This window comes from Pavona decussata, unplaced genomic scaffold, assembly GCF_977016875.1.
Source record: "Pavona decussata unplaced genomic scaffold, jaPavDecu1.1 SCAFFOLD_193, whole genome shotgun sequence".
NCBI classification, from domain to species: domain Eukaryota; kingdom Metazoa; phylum Cnidaria; class Anthozoa; order Scleractinia; family Agariciidae; genus Pavona; species Pavona decussata.
Genome location: NW_028145602.1, coordinates 820267 through 833099, shown reverse-complemented (window position 1 = coordinate 833099; position 12833 = coordinate 820267). Strand labels below are relative to the sequence as shown.

The following is a 12833-nucleotide window of genomic DNA, read 5'->3' as shown; positions in this document are numbered from 1 at the left end:
GCATTTTTTCCTTATATGTGGCTGTATGTTTAATAAAGGTCTTCCGATTCGCTTCAAATGGGTTTAATCGCAGTCAGTCTGTATGCTGGGAACACGTGTAGAACGTTATATTGCTTTACTTAGTGCTCTTTAGTTTCTCAAGAGATTATACATCCATATGAATATATGAAACATGTGAACTGCGGGTGAATGATTAAAAAGAAGAAAGACCCTCGCAGTTAGTACGCAACTTTTAATAAAAGCAGTTGCGAAAAGAAAGCCTATAAAAAAAAAATTTTAAAAAATCTGAATATATTTGTCAGTAAATATTGTATAACACAACTGGCACTGATGAGAAGTAATTTGAAACCGAAGTAATCACGTTCCGTTGTTGCACGCTCTTCCCGAATCCCGGTCCTTGCATAACGCGAGGCAAACACGCAACACGTGCTCAACCTTTGAACCCCCGCGTTTTTTTCCTATCACGCCTTCTACTACGCATGCACGTGAGATGCACACGGAATTGAACAAATCAAATGAAACTAACAAATTATGCTAGTTCCTTTTAAACTTATTTTACATGTAAATAAAACAGCAAAAACAGTTTGCAAGTCTGGCAAGGTTGAAGCTGCCTCGCATCAAACACCTTCGTGTCTTTTCCTGTTTTCTCAGCCAGTTGCCCACGCCTCCTTGGTGCTTATATAACCCTTTCGTATAACTAATTTCGCTGTATTTTTATTGTTATCAATATTATTATTATTATTAATATTTTATTTTATTTCTTTTTACGTTTTTCAATGCAAAGGATGTACAGTCTTGGACAAAAACCCTGTAACTCATTTGACTAAGTTTTGTCTTGCTTTTTCTGTTCTTTCGACATTTCGAGTGCTTTATTATGGGCCAAAATTACATTCCCGACCGACACAGTGTTGATCGGCGAGACTGAAAGGCCGTGAATACGTTTTTAAAACATTACACAAAGGCGACCCCAAATTTCAAGTGGTTAAACATGTTAATCTTCCCAGTATTGTACCAGCTAAATGGCTGTTTGCCGCCAATTCCAGTCTTTTGTGCAAAATTTGATGCAAACCGACACGAAACATGAGAATTTAAAATCAGAACGACCCACTGTCTATCTAAAATGAGGCTATATGAGAGCTAAAGAAACTATCATGACTGTAATAGTCGTGTAATTTATTTTAAACTCACGTCACTTAAAATTTGGCAAAATTTCGTGCATCTTCGCCCACTATTCTGAAAATGTTGCTTCAAATGAGGATAGGAGGCGTACACACGTAAGCTGCAAATCCTCCAAAAATCCGAAATGTCAAAATTTACCATTGTAGCATTCTTTTTTAAACACCCACCGTCGGGGAAAACATAGCTATCCGAGTTATCCTAGGCTAAATTTTGCAATAGGATGTCAGTTTTAGCTCAAATTTGACGGGATGCGAGTTCTTGAGACTACCAGCTGTTCAAAGATGTACTATATATTTTCGCTTTTGATTGAGGACTCTCGTTTATCTTGCAAAGATAATTGCCAAAAACTGAAACATTCAAGACCAATTCAGTGAGTCGATAGTAAATAACACTTCTCAGAGCGCGAAGCTAATGACATCTTTTCGGCTTGCCGTTTCTCGTTGAAGCGACACGAAGTTGAAAGAACGCGTAAACACAAGAAACGGCGACTGAAACTTTTCGCTTTAAAAAAAAATCATTCAAATTACAGAAGCCTGATCTTTCAGGAGAATCACTTGAACGCAGAAACAGGCAGTAAACGATCGAGAAAGCAGTTTCAACATGTTCTAATTCGGAGGTGGAAGTTACTGCAGCCGTATACTGAAGCACGCAAGAGAGTTTCCGCTGAATTCGCTCGAGGGGGAGTTAACTCGGCGATCGATGTAAAGGCTAGGGAAGCGCATAGACTTCAAACATCTTAAAATTATGAAGCTGGAATAGTGTGCTGTAAATTCATTCTTTATTATAATTCACCAGAGAAAAACAAGCTAGCTCAGTAGCTGTTAAATAAATCGGTACACACCCAGGTTTTACGATGCCGAGTGTATGCTGTACTATTGAAAATCGGGCTTAATTTTGGCATCACTCTCTTATGCCGGTTAGTCGGTTTTCTTTCGCTATTGTGCTTCCCACGGGAAGCAAAAAGAACTGCACATGAACAGAATATACTTTCATGTTATTATCCATCACCTTTTTTCAGTTATAAACTCCAGTGGTTCTAGAAGTATTAACAATGGTTATTTGGTATTTCCCGTATTCTCTCCCTGGATGCGAAACTCATCAATCCTTGCTCCTAAAATCCACTTAAACCCGCAGTACAATGGGTTTTAACGGTAATTGGTCAAATCGCCCACATCCAACTCGCCCACACGATCAAGTCAACATCACAGGTGCTACACATGTACAACCTCTGCAAAACAACCTGAAACGACCAAATTCAAGGTTTTGCCGACGAACGTGAGCACACGAGGGTGAATTTTTCATTCTCCATGCTTTCTTAACTTGCACGCCGCTCCTACAAATTAGTCCCTGGATAGTTCGCCCTTTTTATGTAATTTGAACTCGTTGAAATAATCGCGAAGTAGTTCAGAGAAACCAATTTCTTTCACTTGATTTGAAAACCTTTCACATGCTCTGTAGCTCCGCTTCTATACACAGAGGCTCTTCAAGGACTCAAGTGTGGGCGAGTTGACTTCACCGTTCGTGAGTTGTTGCATGTGACTCGTGTGTACCTTAAAATGTCTATCGTCAATTCGCCGACAGGCAAACTCGCCCACAAGCTCAGGTCAACATAACACGTGTATGCAGCTGTTCCCCGCTGGGTTTATAGCATGTGGCCTACATAATTAAAAACTAACTTTAGGTTCTGGTTAACTCATTAATGTCTGTGCATTTGTAAGCACATTCACATTTCGAAACACCCTTTTTTAGCCAATTACAGATGAAATATTTCCAAAATTTCAAAACAGTTGGGAAGGGTTATGTTTTAGGGGCATTTTGACCAGTTACCAGTTTCCCAACTCTTGTAGAAATTACCCAAAACATCTTTATGAACAAATGGAAAACTTTTGGGACCCTTCTACAATGGTTTCCCAATGTGACACACCAAAGTAAGCTAACTTAGTTACTGTTTATTCCATTTTCTGTGTTGACTGGTGGGCTAGTAAACATGGTTGCACGGCATGGCGAGCAAAAAAAATCGTATCACCCCACGGGTCATCCCTGCCCACGAAAACTACTTCATCAAACTACTTCGAAACTGTTGCGAACAACAGTTTCCAGAAAATGTGGGCAACGTAAACCACGAGTCACGTTCCGTTTAATATTTTTTCTTTCGGGCAGCAAAGCAAGCGACACGCGCGGGGGAAAAGGGGGGGGGGGGGGTACTCTTCCCCCTGCATGTCGCCTCTTCTCGCGGAGGAAATTCATCCACAAAACTATACAAAAGTAGCATTTAAGATATGGCGAGGAGACCTCAAGAAACCATCGGGCTTATGGTCATCTCGGGGAAACCGACCACACTTCAGACCCAGTGAATATTCCAGGCTACAGCTTTATTTTCAATTTTCACGCGGGAATGCGTGTTTCGCTCGTGAGCAATGTTTTACTGTGTGAGCAGGCTTTGAGACCTGCGAACAAAATTGAACACGCTTCCATGACCTACATACACCACTGAAGTTTGGTCACCTTTCTCTTTCTATTTGGCCTCGTGTAAGCTGCACTTCGGGCAACTATCCGAAACTCCCAGACTTAACGATGTCGTCATTTCGATTTACTTTTCCTAGGCTGCAGATTTACTTGCAAATTTTATGCATTTCAACCTCTTTCCGTCATATACATAATTTTAAAAGTTCGCGATATTTATACATAAACATCAACAAGAACTAGTTACAAATCACATAGAAACAGCTGTAAGAATAGCGCAGTATTTATCTGTACATACAGTGTATTTGAGGGTGACATGACCCTCTGAGTCAAATTGTTCAAAACATAAACGAAGTAAAACAAGCAAGACCTTAGTGTCATCCAAGATTAGTGTTGATCAGTTTCCCAACAGCCAGGCAACGTCCTTGCATATGCGTGTAACAATGCTAGAAACGTTCATGAGTACAACATGCAAATAAAGTGCCATTTCGCTGCCATCAAAGTTGCCGAAGCTCTCTATTAGAGTCAGCCGCGAGAGGGTTGGGGCGGGAGCACCACCGCCCCAATCCTCTCACGGCTGACCTAATAGAGCGCTTGCTCGCAGGCCACCTGATTCTCGAATGATTGACTGATATCAATATGATGTGAATGCCTTTATAATGCAACAAATAAAATGATGACAACGATCATGATGACAATCAGTGCCACCAGTACACAGGTTTGCCTTTTATCTGCAAATGAAACAAGGGAAAGCGTAAGAGAAGACTGTCAGAGCTCCACCATGCCCTCTTTATTTATCAAACCCTGCCCTCTCCTCGCAATCCCCCCATTTGGAATAAGCCCCCCCCCCCCCCCCTCCATAAATTAAAACGGTTTCAACATTTGCCTACCATTTGTTGAACTTTTGTTGAATGAATGTTGGGCCAATGTTGAGAGTGAAAGGAGACCGTTCAAAAAGGTTTCAATAACGGGTTAACTCGGTCTAAAATTTCCCCAGAAATTCATTGCCAGGAACTGGGAATTAACTCTAGCCTGTGTGCACATGAGCTGATGCGAAAAATATTGATGAAGTGTTCAAGCGGGCTTCAACACCTTCCAACTGTTCGAGAACAACTTAGGAAATTTTGAAGCGATGCTGAATTTGTTAAATTTGTTTCAAAGCGATTTGAACAAGCCTTCAACATTTTTAACACTGAAATGTTGAATGACCTGTTTAAATGTACTAAACATCTGGTTCAACAAAGTGTTGAACAAATGTTGAAACAATTCTTTGACCTCTGTGGGATTCAAATCCATGACCTCTGGATTTTGGTCACCCATACTTGACAGTCTCAGCTACGAGGCCACATGGGAAGAGGGGTAGATAGAAGAGACATCAGCAAATTAATTTCCATTGAGCCAATGTAAATCGGTTTTGTTTAGTCTGTAGGGAGGATTGGTTTTACATGACCTGAGGTCGGAAGAAAGGTACCGTATTTATTCGAATAATAACTACCCTTCAAATAATCGCTCCTCTTTGGTGGAAACATTTGAAATAAACGCCCCCACCCCCACTCATCTCCTTTGAATACCCAAACACCACTACCGCTCTCCCCCCCCCCCCTACATTGTTACAGCTGATCACGCGGATACCTTTGCAAATATGATATTAAAACCTGGAGGATGATACAGAACTGGAGTTCGATCCAGCAGGGCTGATCAAGAACTGACTGACCAAGGGCCTTGATATTGTTGGTCCACATAACCAAATTGAGAACACTTTTTGGGACACAGCTGTAAACATTCACAAAGCCCATGCACTGTTTGCTTGGTGTGATTATTTTATGATCAAATGGAATAATATAACAAAATATTTAGGGCAGGACTTCCTGCAAACAATATTTTAAATAATCGCCGCCCTTGATTTATCGTCCCCATTGAATAATCTCTTCGGTGTCTAGTCATTTCACTACATGGTCGTTTCGCTACACTGTTAAGTGAGAAAATGTGATTACTTTTCATTCTTAAAGTGAGTTCAGGTGAAAAATTATCTTAGGTGTTTCTGCATTTCACTCTGTTAGTATCAGGAGTAAATTGAGCTCAAACAATAGAGTATATGTTAATAATTAACAGCAAATTAACTAAACTGGGTGTAGCGAAACGACTGGTAAGCATCGCCCCTTTTAGTGCGAAAAAAGAATCACCCCTGGATATTAGTCAAATAAATATGTTATACTATCAAAATGAAAGGGTCCATGAATACCAGAGTATAGACTGCAATTTAAAGGGAAAATAGTTTCTTACCATCAGACAATCTAAGAACTTTTTCTACTTTGAGGACAGTTTGTTGCAACTTGGAGTCTGTCGTTTCTAATTCGTGTCCAAAATCATCTAACATCCTGAAAAGTTAAAAAAAATATTATACAAGAACAGGCATGAAAAAAAATACAGTAACTATTGTACCCTATTACTTGGACTTTATAATAAGTTAAGACCCCATTTGGTCACTTCTCGAGAAAATGGTTCACCATGCTTTCACTTTGACCTGTTCACACCAAATCCACCATGACTCAGACCAATAACATGGTCACCATGGATGGGTTCCTGGGTTCAACATTGAAACATTTCCTTTTTAACTGCAGCAGTCAGCAGTTCTTACACAGTATTCGTAAACAACCGTTTTGTTTCTCAGTTAAATACTGTTTCAAGAGCTCTCTCGTAAGTGACCACCACTCAAATTTCTTAAGGGACTGCGACCACTTTTTAGGCCAGAAATTACACATATTCTTTTGTCTTCTGTTTCCAGTAAGCGACCACCCAACATAATCACGTATGATCGCTTGTAAATCATTACTCAGAAGTGACAAAAGTTCAACTTTGATGACGCTTCCCCAGACTGCTGACAGATAACGACAGTTTACAGAAAGAGAAGATGGCTATAATAATTATTAGATCTGTAGGTAAACAGGAATTGTTACAGTGATTTGTTCCAAAATGAACCATGAACCATATTATACAAAGTTTCATCAGAAGAATGAATAGATGTGAAAAAATCAAATAAATTAGTTTCTATTTCCCTAATTTTAACTGCTAAGGTAATATTTTTATGTAATTAATAATTTATTAATCAGTCCAGTGTTAGGCTTATTTTGTTGATTTTTCCCGTAGGCGACCACCTCCCGTAAGCGACCACTTTGTCGTGCACCAAGGGTGGTCGCTTACGAGAGAGTTGACTGTAGTGTAAGCAGTGTTCAATATTGTAATTATTGTGTTATGTAAAGCAAATAAAAAAAAAAAGTTCTTACACAGTAAATGTAACCAGCACCATACTTTTGCTTTTGGAATAATTTACTGATTTTTCATGTGATGGAATTCTGAAAAATGTAGCCCACAGATTTATACAAACAATGTTTTGTGAAATGGATCAATGTATAAAGCACACAATTTTATCTGTACCCACAAGGCAGGCAACATTCAAGCATTTTTTAATGTTTTTTTTTCTAGGTTTTGGCCAAAACACAACACTTCTACCTCATGACTCACTGAAAGGTTTTGTGAAAACCCGGTAATAAGCCATAAACTTCCCCTGAAAACTTTTTTTTATCATACTTACAAATTTTGTTCTTCGATTTCATCTCCTATTTTCTTTCCCATGGTTTTTAGCACTCCAACACTGTGCCCAACAAGATCTAACTGCTCATCCTGTGCTCGTACCATCAACTTTAAGTAAATGAAGAAAAATACAACATTCAGTTAAATAGAAAGCAACCTGCACATCACACAACCACATCACCCACCCCCCCAGGCGGGGTACTCGGGTATAAATGTAATGGGGGGGGGGGGGGTCCGACGGAGCCTAATATTTTACACCCAAAAAAAATACATGGACCTTATAAATGCACCCAAAAAAATACAAGATAATATAATATTCAAATCATGCTTTCAGATCATGCGCAAACTTTGGCTTGAATTGCTTAAGAAGTATTAGCCTGGCGGAAATTCGAACCCAAAAAAATACGAGCAGATTTTTTAGACCCAAAAAAATACATGGTTAAATCTTTAACCCAAAAAAATACAGGAGTTGAAAATTTTAGACCCCAAAAAATATGTCGGACAGCCCGTCACGTTTATACCCGAGTATACCCCCTGGGATCGCCCCAACATGAATAGGATCAAACAGGTGACATGAGCTGGTCAGAAAAAGCAGTGAACATTATCTGTTCATTTAGTTCATGCAGTATTCAACATAAATTACACTTTCACCAAGACCTGTGATGGTGTAAACACCATATTTATTTGATTAACTGCCCACCTTTGTAATAAGCGGCCACCCTGAAAGCCTGAAAAGTTAACAAGTGCCCACCCTCAAATAATCGTACATTTCTGTACTAGCCCAGCATGACGTAAGAGGAGCATCATGTTCCAACTTAGTTTTAGATACGGTAGTCAATGAACTTTTATATCGTTTATGGCTTGTTTTTGTCAGCTTTTGCACTTTGTTTTGTCTTGTTGAAGAGAAATAAAGTTTAATATCCCTTGTTTTGTTATTCTCTAAAAATGTGTTCGCTTGCTGAAAATATTGGGGAAATAATAAGCGCCTACCCTCAAATAAGCACCCATGTCAAATAAGTGCCCAACCTCACGGGCCCAAAATTAAATAAGCGCCCGGGCGGTTAATCGAATAAATACAGTATATGTAACTTGCATTTCTTAAAGTTAAGTGCTACCTCCTGTTGTTGCTGTTGCTCTGTAATAAATGCTTGATTTGAGTTTTCAATCTCTTTATCCAGCCTGGAGTATTTATCTTTAGGTTTATCATTTCTCCTTCCCAACAGTGCCTAAAAATTGAAGAAAAATAAAAAATAAGTATGGAATGAAGCTTCCAGGTCAAGTAGAAATATACACAAGTCTGCTTCTCTACATTGAGGGCAACCTGAACAACAGTCATATTAAATAATTTACAGCAGTTTAAACTACATGTATGTGGACAGCGTACACATATCACAGTGGTGGTAAAATCCCAAGTTTTGAGTTCACTTTCCGGCAATCAAATTCACCTCTCATTTATTCACCTCAAATTCAGGTCAAAAGAAAAGCAAACAGCCATATGAACAAGGCAAATGATAGATTAGAGAATGAACTCTGCAGTGTATGTTAAAGTGCTAATTTGAACCCATGAATTGCCCGCTGAGCATTAGCCCCAGTAAGGAAATGGGGGATCGTATGAGGCAAAGAAAAAATTCCTTGAACAAGGCAGTCAGAGTTATTTAATGAGGATGACAGTTCAACTGTCGTGACAGGGTTTATTCTGACTAGAGATTACTTTGTCAGGGGTTAGTGGGACCCCTGTACAGGAGGAGGATTACAGTTACTGTAACCACTCCCCTTTGAAAGAAACGCTGGTCTATTGCAGTTTATTCCCAGCATTAAGTTTCATTGCCAATACCCATTCATACTCCAGAGCTGGGATAGACAACACTTGTTGAGTAAATTTCACCTGCATGTACATGTAAGTAAAAATGTACATGTTGTATCATTTATAATTTACAACTGTCAAAATTCCTGTGCACTGATTGGCTCATGTCTTTTGTCCAAGGGCACTTTCCATGTGCCACAACTGGCCAGCACAGTCAGTTCATAAACGGAATGTACCAATCTGCTACAATTGTGTACAAAACTGATAAGAAACTGTTAGTCAATCTCCAAATTCGAGCGCTACAATGATACGTCAACAACACAGCCCCCCTCCTTTTAATCAACGTTTCCCTGCCGTTGAAAAAAAGGCTGGGTCACCGTCCGGCCTTCAAAGCAACATTGAGTTAGGGGGAGGGGGAGTGAAGGTTTCGTACCTTCCAGGCGGTGTTTTCTTTAAGGTAGATTGAAATATATGCACAATATTTGCAGTTTTCTTAAAAAGTTTTGTCCACGATTGTAGTCCTTCAAATTTCTTCAAAATGGCATGGACCATTAATTTTCTGGAGCAATTATTTTTCAAGATTTTGCCACACCATCCCTTCAAAATGACACATTTGATTTACAGACTGGCCGGTCTGGCTCGCAAGTTCTGGAAATTGGAAAGCACTCTAAGTTTCTTGCCTAAGGAAGTGTCACAAAAAAAACCCAGCTTCACAAAATTCACCTCTATGCAGAACACAAAACTACCTGAGATTAACACACAAACTACTAATAAAATATCATTATACATTGTCAGGGGACTGGGTCGAGTTGCAAATTTTATCCAATTTATAAATTGACACTAACATGTGAAAGACCACTTTAAAGTCATTTGACCAAGTTTGTTACTGTTTAGTTCGATAACAACGAAGTTATGGACCTTGAAACATGGTTCCAAATCCATACACTCAGGCATCTCTAATTTTGAGACTACATCCCCAAAACCATATAACCTCTAAAAATGTTTTTGTATTTCAGATCTGTGATACTCTTAAAAATTGATATTTACATTGTAATTTTCAACTCAGTGTTTCTTTGGAAATGGTAGCTATCTGACAGGATTTTACAGGGGCAACAAAAATGAGCAACTTCTTTAGAATTTGCATGGTTTTGGGAGACGCCATCTCAAAATTAGAGACTTTTGTATGAATTTGGAACCATGTTTCAAGGTCCACAACTTGGTGGTTGTTCAACTAAACATCACCAAATTTGGTCAAATGACTAATCTTAACATGATGTTTTCAAATTTGAAACTCGACCCAGTCCCCTGCTCAACCCCAAAGTTGCCTACAGTTATGGTTAAAAGATAAAAATGTTTCTCTCACATCTCTTGATGAATTTTCTACTTTAGCTTTGGCAGTAGGACTGTTCATATGCTCCTTGATACTGTTCACATTGTCTCTAGTCTGATTTATAAATTGCTTCCTTTGATTAACTTCTGTGATATCAATGTTGAATTTCCTTGGATTTGCTTCAACAATCCCAACTGTTTCATCAAGATCTTCTAAATCCCATTCAATACTTCTGAGATTGTTGCGTAGTTCATTTGTTGTCCAGTTATACTCATCTTTGCCAACAGTGCGAGGATTATTCAACAAATCTTGCCACCTCCTGTACAGTGTCTGTACATTATTGACTGCTTTTTGCACTTCCCTGAAGAATCAATGGCATTGAAATATTACTTCCTTAAGAGCATAACACAAATAAACAATAAAAGCATCCTTTAGAAAGCACATCAATAATTAACCATTCACAGAACAGCTGACATGTCATACAATCAGTCAAACTGAAAAATGTCACGTACAATTACTAAGACACAACAAGCAAGCCCCAAATCTGTCATCAGTCCGAAAGGTACAATGATTGCTTCGGATTACAGAACAAAAGTTCCGTTATTTAATTGTTTTTCTAAAGCTGTTGTTGCAATACATCAATAAATTTTGTTGTCCCCTTGAAATGAAGAGTGCATGGTACTTGCATGCCTTTGCCATCCCTAAGGTTAACAGCTTTGCCTTTCACTATACATGTAGTAGTACATGGACCTTTCTCATCGGCCCTCAAAAAGTAAAAGGCTTTCCTTGTTTTTTAAGCACGTTTTGTTTGGAAATAGAGGTCAAGATCTACATTAAGAAAGATGTATTTTTGTTAAAATTTGAACACTTACTCATAATCAAACAATACCCGGCCAATTAAGCGTAATTTGATACCACCTTCGATTTCTCGAACTCCCGATTTCTCAAACCAATTTGCGTTTCCCCTGGAGGTTTGAGAAATTGGGATTCCACTGTAATTCCGCTGTGACCACTATCACACAAGTGATTATCGCTCAAAGCTTGAGCTTGGACTGCCTGTGAAACCCCTATTAATACAGCTGTACAACCAAAATTCCATGGCTTGTGGATGGTCATACTATTCAAGTTTTCATGCACTATGTATGATCACTGAGAAAACATGCTTTAGGTTAAATTTTAATTTGCAACATCTCAAATGATTAGTTTAATTAAAAGGTGTTGATTTTCTCCAGGTCATTACAGGCAACAGAGAATCGTGCTTCCCAATTTTCACATAAACCTAGGCTCGATTACCAGCTGCTGTTCGAGAAAATGAGCCTGTGCTCAAGGGAGCAGCGGAAATCAAGCCTACATAAACCAAGATAAATCAAGATTGCTGCAGAAATGATTCTTTTTCTCCTGCACTTTCTACTAGTGAATCAAATTGGCCAATTGATTTTGTTTATGTACAAAGCTAAAATTAATGGTTTAAGGTGGTACATGTAGGGAAGGAATACAGAAATGCAGCAACAAGACAACAGAAGGTTTTAAGACCTCATGACCCGATTTCTGTCATCTACAGAAATTATGTCTAGTACAAAATTGATAAGAAATTGCCTTAAAATTAACAATGACACTCAGGAATCCACTACCTTATATTTAATGTAGATAGATCTCAGTAACTGATCAAAAATAAGAAATGACAAATTAAACAATACAACATGGCACCTTTAAACTCACTCCACTGTTCTCAAGCCCTAGTGAAATGTTTCACTGTTGTGAATTTATTTCTGATAGGAACAAAAATCAATGTGCAGATATCAATCAGATATTCCGTGAAACTGACAGCTCATTTAAATGTACCAACAACACTTCATGTATAAATAGAGAAAAATGCCAGTCATAAGATATCGCTTCTGAAACGATTTATCACGAAATCTGAAAGAAATTTTCATGGAATAATCGCAACCAACTGTTCAAGCACAATAAGAACACTAACTAGCAACATGTTTTTACTTTTTTCATGCACTCAATTTATAAATCAAAGCATAAGATGTAACTTATAAGCTTATGTACACAGAGAAGCATGCTGAACAAATCACTGATTCAGAAACGTTTGCGGATGTGAGGAAGATCGGTCTGAAAACTTCCAGAAAGATAGCTTCAACATTGATTACTTAGTCTAGAGATCATAAGCCTTATCATTCACGAATAAACCACTATTTTTTCGTTTTACTTTCATGCCAAAACACGCATCCGGAAAACCAAACATTACAAAGAAGGCGAAGTTACTTACTCTTTAACGACAAAAAACGGGTCTTCCAGCGACATTGCCGTCACAAAACGCGTTAGATAACCAAAGATTTCTTGACGTGATATAGAAAGTCAAAACTTGTCCGCAAACAAGGCCGATACTAAGTTGAAATACTTTCAAATATCCGTCAAGAACACCAGACGCTTCCAGCTGAAAATCCCCGCCATTATCAC

The 12833-nt window shown here is 38.6% G+C and overlaps 1 protein-coding gene across 1 annotated transcript; it reads right to left on the bottom strand.

Annotated features, from left to right (window-relative positions):
• Positions 1-3108: 3108 nt before the first annotated feature.
• Positions 3109-12833, bottom strand: LOC146461908 (syntaxin-6-like). Its single transcript, XM_085086271.1, has 6 exons — positions 12643-12833; positions 10401-10728; positions 8349-8459; positions 7235-7341; positions 5926-6020; positions 3109-4373 (listed from the first exon to the last, which is right to left on the bottom strand). The coding sequence occupies exons 1-6, from the start codon at positions 12675-12677 to the stop codon at positions 4297-4299; spliced, it is 753 nt and encodes a 250-aa protein (XP_084942397.1). The 5' UTR covers positions 12678-12833; the 3' UTR covers positions 3109-4296.

Excerpts from the sequence above, each read along its gene's own strand:
- LOC146461908 (XM_085086271.1), bottom strand. The coding sequence starts at position 12,677 with ATGTCGCTGGAAGACCCGTTTTTTGTCGTTAAAGA. Across the intron at positions 10,729-12,642 it reads CCGTTTTTTGTCGTTAAAGA|GGAAGTGCAAAAAGCAGTCA; the intron begins GTAAGTAACTTC and ends TTGATTCTTCAG. Across the intron at positions 4,374-5,925 it reads AGTTCTTAGATTGTCTGATG|ATAAAAGGCAAACCTGTGTA; the intron begins GTAAGAAACTAT and ends TTTCATTTGCAG.